Below are 14,777 nucleotides of genomic sequence, written 5' to 3'. Positions count from 1 at the left end.
TCCATGGGCTCTTTTGTGTCTCTTATGTGCATGCACATAGCCTCAAGGTCAGTCAGGAATGTGCTTGCCCTCCTCACCATAGCAACCTCAGGCTGTTGGAGCTGTAGGCCCTTCTTGCTGGCTAGAATGCCACAGATTCCCTTTTCTAAAGCAAAATTCAGCAGTTTTTAAAAATATAAACATATTTCTGTAAACAAAAACAAACAAAAAACATATTTCAGATAGTTATATGCCTTTAGTTGATTTCTAAAGTGTTGAAATGGTTATTTTTGTCAATTTTGTCCAGCTTTATAGTTGCTTTTTGGGAAGAATATCTGCCAATCTCCTCACTTGGCTATAGCCAGAGGTTACGTGAATGAAGATTTTAAAATGGCTTCTTTCAATAAAAGCTAAAAGGACAACCTGAATTTTAATTTGGGGAGATTATTTAAGGTCATGGCTTGTCAAAATATTTAAGCAGTAGGATGACCCTATATCCCAGTACGTACTTATTGTTCCAGATTACTATCTGGGAACTTAGTGCTTTCATTCACTCTCAGGATTCCAAGTTTTTGGTAATAAATTACAGTGGTCACCCTATTTATCTTGAAATGATCCTAAATCAAGCTCTTAACTGTTCCACCAAGAGTTTTTTGGGTTTTTCTTTTTTAACAAATTTATTTATTTATTTGTTTGTTTTTATTTTTGGCTGTGTTGGGTCATCATTGCTGTGCGTGGGCTTTCTCTAGTTGCGGTGAGCAGGGGCTACTCTTCGTTGTGGTGCATGGGCTTCTCATTGTCGTGGTTTCTCTTGTTGCGGAGCATGGGCTCTAGGCGCACAGGCTTCTGTAGTTGTGGCACGTGGGCTCAGCAGTTGTCACTTGCGGGCTCTTGAGCGCAGGCTCAGTAGTTGTGGCACACAGGCTTAGTTGTTCCGCAGGATGTGGGATCTTCCTGGGCCAGGGCTCGAACCCGTGTCCCTTGCATTGGCAGGCAGATTCTTAACCACTGCGCCACCAGGGAAGCCCCCAAGACTTTCATCATAAGGAAAATCTCTTGTCAAAATGACGACTGAATGGTCCTGCTCTCCATTTTCAGTAAAGCAAATCTGAAACATTCTGGCCTAATTTCTAGTGTTAAGGATAATTTCAACTTTGAACTCTACAAATGAATGCACAACTATGAATATCCAGCAAGGTAAAGCATAGTAACACTTTTCAGATACTCATAAACTGAAATGATCCATTTATTGGCACAGGACAACTCAACATCCTTTGCTACCAAATCATCTTAGGCATAGGGAAACAGGACTTAGCAAATAACAGAAAAAAGTGATAGAAAATGTTATAGTTTTCTTCCAGATTGCCTACGTAAAAATTTATGTAAAAATGAAAAACACTTATGTTGACACTTTGGTAGATAGCAACCTAAGATTTTGCTCTAACTAAAAGGTTTCACTTTTAAAAGGCATCAAGTTTAAATAATATAACTTTGTTACCCAGAGTATGCAAAAAATTCCCAAATATACTTTAGGTTTGTAAGAAACCAAATACTGGCCCTTTCTTCGCAAGAGAAAACTCTTACTCCTGAGATAAAGAGGTTCTTAATTTCCTCAAAAGCTTAGTCCATCTCACTTTGGGGCCTTTCTCTCCCGTAGTAACTCAAGATATTCTATTTTTTTCCAATTTTCAAAACTTTAGTAGCATGTATTCTCTTTGAGAGCTTTTAAGATCCTTGCTTAATATCCAATTAGGTTTGGGCAAGGTTATTTGTAAATAAAATCTGTACAAGGAGCTCTTAAAAATATATATATAGGGCTTCCCTGGTGGCTCAGTGGTTTAGAGTCCGCCTGCCGATGCAGGGGACACAGGTTCGTGCCCTGGTCCAGGAAGATCCCACATGCTGTGGAGCGGCTGGGCCCGTGAGCCATGGCCGCAGGGCCTGCGCGTCCGGAGCCTGTGCTCCGCAATGGGAGAGGCCACAACAGTGAGAGGCCCACGTACCGCAAAAAAAAAAAAGAAAAAAAAAAAATGTGTGTATATATATATATATATATATATATATATATATATATATATATATATCCATGATGACTTACATATTATTTGGTAAGAAATTGACTCTGGAGGGAAAAGATGAACGCTGATAATAAAATAAAGCAAAAATTCACTATAAGATATGTCTCTTATACAAAAGAAAGGTTAGCCTGTCAGCTTTTGTGCTTCTCTTCCTTACTCAAACCAAGTCAAATGTGATCTGCTCATAATATTCCAAGTAGGTATGTATTGTGAGTTATATAAAATCACAATGAAACTATATGCAAAATTTGCTGTATTTTGGGAACAGAGTTAGTAAATGTGTATCCATTTCTCAGAAGGATCTATGATCCCAGAAAAGTTAAAAAAACCACTGCTAAAGTAAATTTATCTGAGATTGTGTTTTAACATTAAGCAAAGGGGTCAGATTTAAAGAGGTATAAGACACTATTAAGGTACTTAGCAAATATTCCCTGAAAAATTATGCTCCTTGAATTTTACAGGAAAATAAAAGTTGTATTATTATTTTTTTTTTTATTTGTGGTACGCGGGCCTCTCATTGTCGCGGCCTCTCCCATTGCGGAGCACAGGCTCCGGACGTGCAGGCTCAGCGGCCATGGCTCACGGGCCTAGCCGCTCCGCGCCATGTGGGATCCTCCCGGACCAGGGCACGAACCCGTGTCCCCTGCATCGGCAGGCGGACTCTCAACCACTGTGCCACCAGGGAAGCCCCTAAAAGTTGTATTATTAAAATCTTGCCCAGATTCATAGAATGATTCACCAACAGATGAGAATTTATACCACTGATACCTAGCAAAACTGCATTGCTATACTCATTTCATTTATATATAATGGTTTTTTTAATAGGATGAAAAACACATTTCCTAAAAAGAAAGCATCAAATTTTGTCTCTGGGAAGAAATTTAACATCCTCTCAAGTCTCATTTAAAAAAATTTTCATTTATCATGATATGCATATAATTTTATTAATTCTCTCTAGTTTCATTAACCACTTGCAATGTTATATCTTAAGGCTAGAGTACAAGTCACATACTTTCACATATATATTTTTTAAATCTTCAAAAATGCCAAACTTAAAAACTACATTTTTTAGGTTAATATAAAACATACCGATGTAAAAATCAGAAAATCTAAATTTCTAAGTCAATTATAATTTAACTTACTTAAAGCAGTTTTTAGTGGGAAACACAATAAACTCAAAACTTTAAGACAAGAGAGGCATATCCCAACGGATTTGAGTAAAAGTTCCCTTAGTTATTATAGTATGTACAAAGTGCATAGTAAAAGAATTTTCTAGACAGAATTAACTGATTTTTTTCATTCTCAAACAAAAGACATCATCAGGAAGACAGCCCTTGACATTCTAACTAGATTATCATTAATCCATTGTAAAGAGCTACAGGAATACAAAATATTCTCTAACACACTTAAAATATTGAATAATTAAAAACAAAACATTTCATTTGCTACTAAAATGTACCTGTAAAATAGTCACTCTGTGATGGGAAAAGAGAACAGCAGCTAATTTTGATGGGAGCACTTTGACAGAAGTTGGTACAATAAGCAGAGAGGCACCACTTGATAGAGCAACAAATATTTCCACAACAGAAGGATCAAAGGTCAGAGGTGAAGCCAGAAACAAAACATCCTCCTGAGTGATCTCAAAAAGCACCCTAAGGCAAAACAGACTGTAATTATGAGAAATGCCTAACATTTAGTAAACACATATCCTAAAGAAGTATTTATAACCATTAAGTTTCCAGATGTTGGCCAGATTTTTTTTTCTCTTAGATTAACCAAAACGGTGCTATTAATTCTAGAACTCTTCTTTACAAATATAAGGATTAAAACCCATTTAAAGCAAAGCCACTTTTTACCATGACGTATTTTATCATATGTGATGCCCTTCTGATGCGTCAACTTGACTGGACTGAATTACAGTCCTCAGAATTCCCTTTCTATTGATAGTGTGTTTCCCGTTAGGGTAGAAGACAAGGGATGTTCTCTCTAGACAGTTGGAGGACAGAAGGCGGACAGCTGTCATTTGACAGCACACACACCTTCTCCCATTTATTCAATCAAACACTAGCTTAGGTACTGCTGTGAAGGGATTTTGTAGATATGATTAAAGTCCCTGATAAGCTGACTTTAATCAAAAGGGAGGTTACCCTGCATTGGCTGGATTTACTCAGTTGGAAGGCCTTTAAGAGAGTGTTTAGGCGTTCTCTGAAGAGACTCCAAACAGCAGCTGGATCAGCAATTAGCTAGTTCAGCAATTACTCTCCCTTTCCCCTGGATCCTCTTTCCTGACTTGCCTGTGGACAAGCACATGCCCATGGGATTCCAGTCTGTTCACAATCACCCCTAACTGTCTACCCAATGGACTGCAGTCTTGCTTACCAGCCCCACAAGTGTAAGCCAATTCCTTGTAATAGATCTCTGATATATACTCCCAGTTCTGTTTTTCAGGTACAATCTTGACTTATTCTATACTACTTATTGAATGATGATTAATAGAGACCTCTGACTCCCTTTTCCCACTATTTGGCATTTTCTCTCAGTAACTCAACAAAGAGCAGAACAGAATATATGTGATAAGGGTATTATAGAGCATGGATGGTCAGCGATGAGCCTATAACACTCTTCAATTTAAAGACACAAAACTCATTCTATCTAAAAGCAGGGATTACCTTAACTTCAAAATATCTTCAAGTATGGTATTGTGGGCACCCACTTGGAACCCCAGGGTTGGTATGAAGATTATTTTAAGCTGAAGACATTTTGGATTCAACAGATGCAGAAAGAAGCCTTCCTGGAGCTTCCCTTATCTGATTGATAGCAGAAACTTCTGGGGAATGAGACTACCATAAATTCCATCTTCAGGGTGACTTTTACTCCCAAAAGTACACCAAGAGTAAACCTACCATAAACCCCCTCTACTGGGGAGTTTTATGGCCCTGACGACAGGATGAAACTACCCTCATATGCATAGGCCAACATTACCACAAAGTTTCTTATCTCCTTTTGTCTTTCCTAAAGAAACCAATTTGTATTTCCCATAGAAGCCTTTCTTCCCCTCCCTTTCCCCTACTAAGTTAGGTAGATAAGCCCCAACTTTAAGCATTTAATGATGGAGTTCAGAACATGCTATCCCAAAATATGCAGCTCTGGTATACTGACCATTTTGAGTTAAATGAACTTGAAAAACAGCAAAACAAAAACACTCTGACCTTCCTGTTTTTCATAAAGGCAGATGAAATTCCCACATGAAAGATGTCCTCCCTATACCAGAAGGAAAGTAATATTCTTAATATCAAGGATGAGACGCTGAAAGCAAGAGAACTCTATACAAAACAGACTTGGTTAAAATAATTCTTATCTTCCTTTAGCCTCCCCACACAGTTCAGTCACTTTTCCACAATTGCCTCTCTTTGTTTAACCTAATATAGTCTTGTCATCTCTTTGGGTCATTCCTTATGAAGGATCCTGTGTCACATAAAACTTGTTATACTTAAATGTATGCTTTTCTTCCGTTGACCTTTCTTTTGTCAATCTAATTCTCAGACCCAGCCAAAAAGAACCCTAAGAGGGTAAAAAGTGATGAAATAAAATTTATGTTTTAAGGCGGGACAAGAAAATTTAAACATAAAATTCCCTGTGTCTGTTTGGGTCTCCCCCACCTCTTTTCCAACTGTGCAGCGTGCATCTACATTACACATTAACCAAGCCTCCTCAAAGATGTGAATGCCTCCTCCACTGTAAAAGATCATTTATCCCCCGTTTTATTTATTTTTGACTGCGTTAGGTCTTCACTGCTGTGCTGCTTTCTCTAGTTGCGGCAAGCGGGGGCTACTCTTTTTTGCGGTGCACGGGCTTCTCATTGTGGTGTTTTCTCTTGCTGTGGAGCACGGGCTCTAGGCACACGGGCTTCAGTAGTTGTGGCACGCAGGCTCAGTAGTTGTGGCACGCAGGCTCTAGAGTGCAGGCTCAGTAGTTGTGGCGCACGGGCTTAGTTGCTCCATGGCACATGGGATCTTCCCGGATCAGGGCTCGAACCCATGTTCCCTGCACTGGCAGGTGGATTCTTAACCACTGTGCCACCAGGGAAGCCCTAAATCTGATTATAATTTAATCTAATTATTTATTTGTGTCTCAGGTAAGCTAAAAAAAAAATCAATGTACGATAAAAGCTACACTCAAACTTCAATTTTTAATGGACTTATTCTTCACAAATATTGTCTGGTTTCCTAGTTAGAATTCAGGGGAGAACATATAACAGGCTTTCAATAATGCTTGAGCCCTGAAAATCATTTTTTTTGTCTCAATTCTGTGAACAAAGTGGGCAGTGTTAAGCATTCATGGAGAATCTGGAAGTTAAAGAACGTAGCTTAAGAAGTATCCAGTATAGGAAAAGTTAAAAGAGACAGATTTTAAAGAAGAAAAGAGATAGCATGGAACAAATATTTGTTGAGCTTACTACTTCTGAGGCTTAGGTGCTGTATATCTAACTTATTGTTTCTCATTTTCCCAACCACCCTATGTTGCAGATATGGTTATTACCACCATTTAAAAATGGAGGAAAAGGAAATTCAGGGAGGTTAAGTAACTTGTACAAAGTCATAAATATCAACTAAAAAAAACAGTACTTAAATATCATTTTTAAAAGGCTTTACAACTGTATGTTCCTGTTTTAATTTCAACAGAATATCCAAGATATGTAATATTAGAAAAGATGTCTGTCCAACAATTTATTTTAAGAAGGTCAACTGAGAAGAGAATTCAGCAAGAAAAATAACTATAGTTCTTTTTTTTTTTTTGGCCGCGTTGGGTCTTTGTTGCTGCGCACGGGCTTTCTCTAGTTGCAGTGAGCAGGCTACTCCTTGTTGTGGTGTGCGGGCTTCTCATTGCAGTGGCTTCTCTTGTTGTGGAGTACAGGCTCTAGGTGCAAGGGCTTCAGCAGTTGTGGCTCGTGAGCTCTAGAGCGCAGGCTCAGTAGTTGTGGTGCACGGGCTTAGTTGCTCCACAGCATGTGGGATCTTCCCGGACCAGGGCTCAAACCCATGTCCCCTGCATTGGCAGGTGGAGTTTAAACCACTGCGCCACCAGGGAAGTCCACGTAGTTCTCTTTAAGAGATGATTACAAAAATATATTTAACAAGATAAATAATCTAAACAAATATATAAAAAGGATAAGTTTTGCTGGGCATTCCTTCATATTAAGTCATCAAGCTCCAGAAGTAAAAGGGGGCTTAAAAAAAGAAGCCACAATAAAATAATAGAAAAGTTCTACTTTTTTTTCTTTTTTTTACTTTTTTTTTAACTTCACTGAGCTACTTTTCTTGTTTGACTGAAACAAAAGGAGTTTTAAATTTCCACCTCATTTCTGACTCTGCAATCAAACTAGGTAATTGTGCACAAAAAACAAAATAGTTCCTTATAAACTAAAACCTCACAGGGCTTCCCTGGTGGCGCAGTGGTTGAGAGTCCGCCTGCCGATGCAGGGGACACGGGTTCATGCCCTGGTCCGGGAAGATCCCACGTGCCGTGAAGCGGTTGGGCCCGTGAGCCATGGCCGCTGAGCCTGCGCGTCCAGAGCCTGGGCTCTGCAACGGGAGAGGCCACAACAGTGAGAGGCCCACGTACCGCAAAACAAAAAAACAACAACAAAAAAAACCTAAAGGCTCACAAATGTTTATACAACTAAAGACTATATATTTGATGCACAGCTACTCAGCTTTTTTTTCTTTTTTTTTTTTTTGGAATAATCTAGAAAGATTAGTAAATATTTTAAGGGAAGTTCAATTCCATGTTATCACTACAGAAGATACTATATTTGTCTTTGTAAAATGCCTGTGGGCATAAACAACACAATTCTTCTCACATGTTCTTATAAAACAATAAAGCAAAAGACAAACAACAAATCAAAGTCCCATAATCTGCTTTCAGAGAGTAGTACTGTCACAGCTAAAAAAAACAAAACAAAAAAGGTTTACCCTCACACAGTTTACTGAGTTTACTGCCTATAATAATAGGATTTACATTGTCTTCATTAGCACAGTTTTATTATTCTAGGAGATTCTAAACCAAGAAAACAGAAGTTACATATAACTTTACTGTTCATTAATGAAAACCAAATCATCTCTTTAACAAAAGCATCAAAAACGGTTTACAACCCAAGACTCTCTGAACCTCTTTTCTCAAAAGTTCCTTTGCTATTTCCACCAGTCCATCATTATTATATCACAAACCTTACCCAATCCTTAAATTAAGCCCCTGTATTGAAAGGTCTAGGGACCTCCCTGGTGGTGCAGTGGTTAAGAATCCACCTGCCAGGGACCTCCCTGGTGGTGCAGTGGTTAAGAATCTGCCTGCCAATGCAGGGGACACGGGTTTGATCCCTGGTCTGGGAAGATCCCACATGCTGCGGAGCAACTAAGCCCGTGCACCACAACTACTGAGCCTGTGCTCTAGAGCCCGCGAGCCACAACTACTGAAGCCCGCGCGCCTAGAGCCCGTGCTCCACAACAAGAGAAGCCACCGCAATGAGAAGCCCGCAACCCACAACTAAGAGTAGCCCCCCTTCGTCGCAACTAGAGAAAGCCTTCGCGCAGCAACGAAGACCCAACACAGACAAAAATAAATACATAAATAAAGAATCCGCCTGCCAATGCGACGGACACAGGTTCAAGCCCTGGTCTGGGAAGATCCCACATGCTGTGGAGCAACTAAGCCCGTGCACCACAACTACTGAGCCTGTGCTCTAGAGGCTGCGAGCCACAACTACTGAAGCCCGCGAGCCACAACTACTGAAGCCCACGAGCCACAGCTACTGAAGGCCACGAGCCTAGAGTCCGTGCTCTGCAACAAAAGAAGCCACCGTAATGAGAAGCCCGCGCACCGCAAAGAAGAGCAGCCCCTGCTCCTCTGCAACTAGAGAAAGCCCGTGCACAGCAATGAAGACCCAATGCAGTCAAAAATAAATAAATTACTTAATTAAAAAAAAAAGATCTACCTTACTTCAAAATCTCAGTAAATCAGATCGTGCCCTTCTCCCTCTGAGACCATCATACTCTTGGAGGTAGGCAGCATTCTCTCCTACCAATGTAAGCAATAAACACAGCTTTATCTTACTATCAGGTTATTCTGATAATATCTGGGGAATCAGCTGAAATTTGGTACTTCCTAGCTTGGTGATTTAAGTCCAAATCAAATAGAAAATTTAACATCACTGTTTCAATTTCTAAATTGGATATCTGAACATTTCATCTTTCAGAATCCAATTATTTAGCACTTTGCTTACTTGTGAACCTAAAGTAAACCAAAAAGGGTTTAATAAGCAAATAGATTTCATTAAGTTCAAGCACAAAATAGCTATCAAGAAATCTGTACACTCTACTCACAAATTAGCCCCTCATCCCTCACTGAGCACATATTTGCTCTCACCTTACAGACAATTCCTGCCTGTTAGGCCCAGTGCCTCTTAGTCAGCTGTCTCTCCCACCTCTCCTAGATTCCAAATCAGCTCCACTCTCCTCAAGTTGCCTGTATCTCCATCCCCACCTCACTTCCCATAATGTTAGCATAGGACATTGCATCCTATTTCTTTCTAAAGTTACAATCCATCAACTTCCTCTAACATTCCTTATTACATAAAGAATTTATGTAACTTATTATCCCTCTTATCCTTTTAAGGCTCTCTAAAGAACAGAGAGTATTTTTTTTTTAAATATAATAGTGTTTATTTATTTTTACTTGTTGACAGTTTGCTTTATTTATTTATTTATGGCTGTGTTGGGTCTTCGTTTCCGTGCGAGGGCTCTCTCTAGTTGTGGCAAGCAGGGGCCACTCTTCATCGCGGTGCGCGGGCCTCTCACTATCGCGGCCTCTCTCGTTGCGGAGCACAGGCTCCAGAGGCGCAGGCTCAGTAATTGTGGCTCACGGGCCCAGTTGCTCCGCGGCATGTGGGATCTTCCCAGACCAGGGCTCGAACCCGTGTCCCCTGCATTGGCAGGCAGATTCTCAACCACTGCGCCACCAGGGAAGCCCGAACAGAGAGTATTTTAAATATCATCTCCCCCCATCTCAAAGTATCTTACTCCTTTACCATATTCCTACCACTTGATTTTTCTAACCAATCCTCTCTACCAGGTCTTTATGCTCAGCCTACAAGTCTCTCCCATCTAAAAACAAGGACAAAAAAGCTACGCCCTCCCAGAATCCTTTCTCTTCTATTAAAACTAGTTTCTAGAAAATAACACTTTACTTTTGTTGTCTCCATTTCCTTATCTCTCATTCTCTTATCTCCAGCCTGTACTGTCTTCAGCCCTGGGAATTAGAAGTGAAAGAACTAAAGACCAGATTGTCAGGACTTCCCTGGTGGTCCAGTGTTAAAGAATCCGCCTTCTAATGCAGGGGGTGCGGGTTCAATCTCTGGTCAGGGAACTAAGCCTGCACACTTCAACTAGAGAGAAGCCCACACACCACAACTAGAGAGAGAAAACCTGCACACCAGAACTAGAGAGAAGCCACATGAAGAGCCCATGCGCCACAACAAAAGATCCCACAACTAAGACCCAACGCAGCCAAAAATTTAAATAAATAAATAAATAAAATCAATATTAAAAACAAAACAAAACCAAAAAAAAACAGATTGCCAATTACAATAGATACCTCTGCAGCATTTAACCATTCCTTCCTTCTAGACCTGGGCATCCAATATAGTAGCCGCTAGATACATGTGCCTATTGAGCACTAACAATGTGACTGGTCCACATAGAGATGTTTAAGTATAAAATACGTGCTAGATTTTGAAAATAATTAGTATGTAAAAAAGAATGTAGGATTTCCCTGGTGGCACAGTTGTTAAGAAACTGCCGCCAATGCAGTCGACACCAGTTCGATCCCTGATCCAGGAAAATCCCACATGCTGCAGAGCAACCAAGCCCGTGCGCCACAACTACTGAGCCTGCACTCTAGAGCCCACGAGCCACAACTACTGAGCCTGCACGTTCTGTGACAAGAGAAGCCACTGCAACGAGAAGCCCGCTCACGGCAACAAAGAGTAGCACCCGCTCACTGCAACTAGAGAAAGCCCTTGTGCAGCAACGAAGACCCAACACAGCCAAAAATTTAAAAAAAAAAATTGTAAAGTACCTCACTAAATTTTTATGTTGATTACATATTAAAATATTTGGGGTATACTGAATAAGATATATTGTTAAAACTAATTTCACTTTTTACTTTTTTTTAATTTATTTTTGGCTGCGTTGGGTCTTCATTGCTGCACATGGGCTTTCTCTAGCTGTGGTGAGCGGGGGCTACTCTTTGTTGCGGTGTACGGGCTTCGCATTGCAATGGCTTCTCTTGTTGCAGAGCACGGGCTCTAGGCATGCAGGCTCGGTAGTTGTGGCTCGAGGGCTCTAGAGTGCAGGCTCAGTAGTTGTGGCACATGGGCTTAGTTGCTCCGCGGCATGTGGGATCTTCCCGGACCAGGGATCGAACCCATGTCTCCTGCATTGGCAGGTGGATTCTTAATCACTGCGCCACCAAAGAAGTCCCCACTTTTTACTTTTTAAATGTGGTTACTAAAAAAATTTTAATTACATAAAACTTATAATGACATAAAACTACAGATGTGTCCCATGAGGTTTCCATTTCTATTTCTGTTTCCTCCTCTGATTTTCTAAGCCTACTCCTCTCTGGTTCCCTTCCTCCTCTATTTCCTCCTTTCTTCAAAAGTTGAGAATCTCAACTTTATAGAGATTTCTCATTTCCCATAACAGTAAAATCATCTCAACGATGCTACAAGAGTAAACTTAATGAAATGCAAAATTTTTTAATGGTTCCTTGGATTAAGTTCAAACTTCTCCAACAGAGCACACCAGGTGCCTGCCCCCTCAGGTCATATGACTCCTACCCTCCCACTCTTCAGCTCTGCCCAGTACACTCTAGCAAGCCAAACCCCTTCTTTCTCCCATACCTCTGTAGGTACCTCTGCCAGGAATATGTTTCCTCTCTTCTTACTAATAATTAAGAAGCAAAGCTTCCAGCCATATCATTTGATTGCTGTTTGGCTCCAGGTCTGGATCAAACAGGTAAAGCCCTACTCTGCTAAAGAGAGCTACAGTTCAGATATAGCTGAAACAAGAGACCCAAGTACTTAGGACTGTCAATTTAGGAACAAGAGTTATAAAGAACAGGTATTTCAAAATTCATTTTTCCCTTTAAATTACAAGTTCTGAAGAAGGATTCTAAGGATAGAACTTACCGGAAGTGCTGGATGTTTGGCACTATACATGCATGAGGGACTCTGACAATCTTAGGTATCCCCGTGGTGCCTGATGTATGGAGAACATAGGCCAAGCAATGCTTTAGCCTCACATCCATGTGCTCTTCTAACTTTTCTTCACTGCTGTTCTCAGAATTCACACTCTTTGTCATTTTTTCTTTTTCATATGTCTCTCTTCTTATGCTATTATTTAGCATCAAGCTCACCTCAACATTTTTCCAGTGAAGTCTGAAGAGTACTAGGTCATTATGTTCTACTGTAAACGTATCATAGTTCAATAATGTTTCATAGGAAGATGTGAATTTCTATGTTAAATGGGGAACAAAGTTTTACAACATTAATATGTTAAAACGTATTCTCTTTTATATAGAATATATATAGAATATTAAGTATTCATTTACTCATTCAACATAGCTTTTTTTTTTTTAAGTACAGCTGACTTTTGAACATGGGTTTGAATTGCACAGGTCCACTTATATCCGAGGTTGGTTGAATCTGCGGATGCGGGTACCAAGGACAACTGTAAAGTTATAGGCGAATTTTCCACTGCACAAAAGTCACTGCCCCTAACCCCTGAGTTGTTCAAGGGTCAACTGTACTTGCTATATATCCAAGAATAAAAAGATAAATGAGAAACCTCCAAGAGTAAAGTGCGGTACTTACTTTCAAACTCATCTTTAAAATAGAGACATAAAAACACACAACTGCAGTGCAATGTGGTGTAATAATGAAATATGCTTTAAATGTGAATGAGAACAGGGGATTTCCCTGGTGGTCCAATGGTTAAGACTCCATGCTTCCACTGCAGGGAGCGCAGGTTCGATCCGTGGTCCGGGAACTAAGATCCCACATACCGCGGCACAGCCAAAATCAATCAATCAGTCAATCAAAAAAAAAAAAAAAACATGAATGAGAACAGAGAAGGCTGAACTTAACTTGCCTGGAAGGTCAGAGATTGATTCTTCATATGTAATATTTGTGTGTTATAAGTAGCTATTCTCCAAATAAAGAGGGGTACTTTAAACAAACAAGTCAATACACAGTATCTGACCTGACAAAGCTGGTGTTATGGAGAACAGTAAGCATTCCAATAAGCTGCAGAACTGGGGAAGATGGAGAAGATAAGTAGTGCTGTTGATAGGAGATGAGATGCTAATCCTTAATAACTGTATACTCAACACCAAGGAGTTTAGACCTTAACCTGTGATGGGATCCAACAGAAAGTGGCAGTAGCACAGACTAGACTTTGCTTGTCAAGGAGAGACTTATATGCAAGACTCTGATAAATGAGGGCCTTTAATGAACCTTTCATAACAATTCAGATATGCTATATGGGCCTGAATGGTCTGTTGCAGCAGAAGTAGACAGAAAGGGTCTATGAAGAAAGAATCAATAGGACTTGATGACTTTCTGGATAGGGAGTGAGCTTGAGAAGACTGCTGAGTTTCTGGCTCAGTTACTTGGTAGATGGAAATAGATTAATACAGAAGTTTCCTTTGAGTATATCTTTTTAGGTTGATAAGCAGCAGCTTAATGAAGCATAACAAGTTTTCACAATAAAGAAATCAATTTAAATGAGAGGAAAAGATCACAACCCAGGACCAGGAGTTTTCTGTTTGTGTTTGTGTTGTGGTTTTAGGTGTAAGGTGTGGTATATTCTGTAATGTAAAAAAAATTAAGGCCCACATATTCTTGAGACCTAGCTCAAAAACCATCCTCCTCCATTAAAACTGTCCTGTCTCTACTGGGCTACGTATACTTCACTTAGGGCAATATCACACTATGCAGACCTGGGAAGTACTAACCTTTTCTCTCCAACTATATAAGCAACTAGAGGGCAAGAATCATATCTTAGACTGCTTTCACATACCAATGCCCTCCCAAACACCCTGTCTCTAGTGCAGAGTTTCTCAATCTAAACACTACTGACATTCTGGAACAGTTAAATCTTTGTGGGGACTGTCTTATGCATTGTAGGGTTTTTAGCAGCATCCCTGGCCTCTACCCATTAGAAGCCAGTGGCACCCCCTTTCCATCATGACCATAAAAAATATCTCCAGACATTGCAGAATGTTTCCTGGCAGGTAAAATCATGGCCAGCTGAAAACCACTACTCTAGTGGATCATGGGCATACAGTAGATGCTCAATAAATACACTGATTGTTCCTGTGTTAAGTGAAGGAAGAACACTTACACCATCATCAAAATCATGGAACAGGAAGCAAGGTACTTTCTGTGGGGTTTGCTGCTATGTACTCAACTCCTTCCTATATGCAGTTATGAAGAATAGCTTGATATTGACAATTAATTCTCCCACCCACCCACCTTGTCTATAAAACTTTCACCAAGGTTGTTAAAAAAATGAATATCACATCCTCATTTTAGTCTTTCTAACTTATCAACAAATAACCAATGTGAGGAACAGAAGAGAAAACTGTGGCCAGACACTGATA

General features: G+C 40.0%; 1 protein-coding gene across 8 annotated transcripts in view; it reads right to left on the bottom strand.

The window, feature by feature from the left end:
- The window catches only part of AASDH (aminoadipate-semialdehyde dehydrogenase), a 35,398-nt gene that overhangs the window by 16,163 nt on the left and 4,458 nt on the right, over positions 1 to 14,777 (bottom strand). For 4 of the 8 annotated variants that reach the window (XM_027102867.1, XM_027102864.1, XM_027102865.1 and 1 more), the window contains 2 exons: positions 12,304 to 12,629; positions 3,517 to 3,709 (listed from right to left, as the gene is read on the bottom strand). In XM_027102867.1, the coding sequence (XP_026958668.1) occupies positions 3,517 to 3,709; positions 12,304 to 12,629 (519 nt within the window). Of the gene's footprint in view, positions 1 to 3,516; positions 3,710 to 4,726; positions 4,842 to 5,266; positions 5,896 to 12,303; positions 12,630 to 14,777 lie in introns of those variants that run through there. The other 4 variants (XM_027102871.1, XM_027102870.1, XM_027102869.1 and 1 more) reach the window with 4 other exon arrangements.

This window comes from Aethalodelphis obliquidens, unplaced genomic scaffold (genome assembly GCF_003676395.1).
Source record: "Aethalodelphis obliquidens isolate GAN/ISIS:26980383/991018 unplaced genomic scaffold, ASM367639v1 scaffold6, whole genome shotgun sequence".
NCBI classification, from domain to species: Eukaryota; Metazoa; Chordata; class Mammalia; order Artiodactyla; family Delphinidae; genus Aethalodelphis; species Aethalodelphis obliquidens.
Note: the sequence above shows the minus strand (reverse complement) of the source record. Positions and strands in the feature narration are given on the sequence as shown.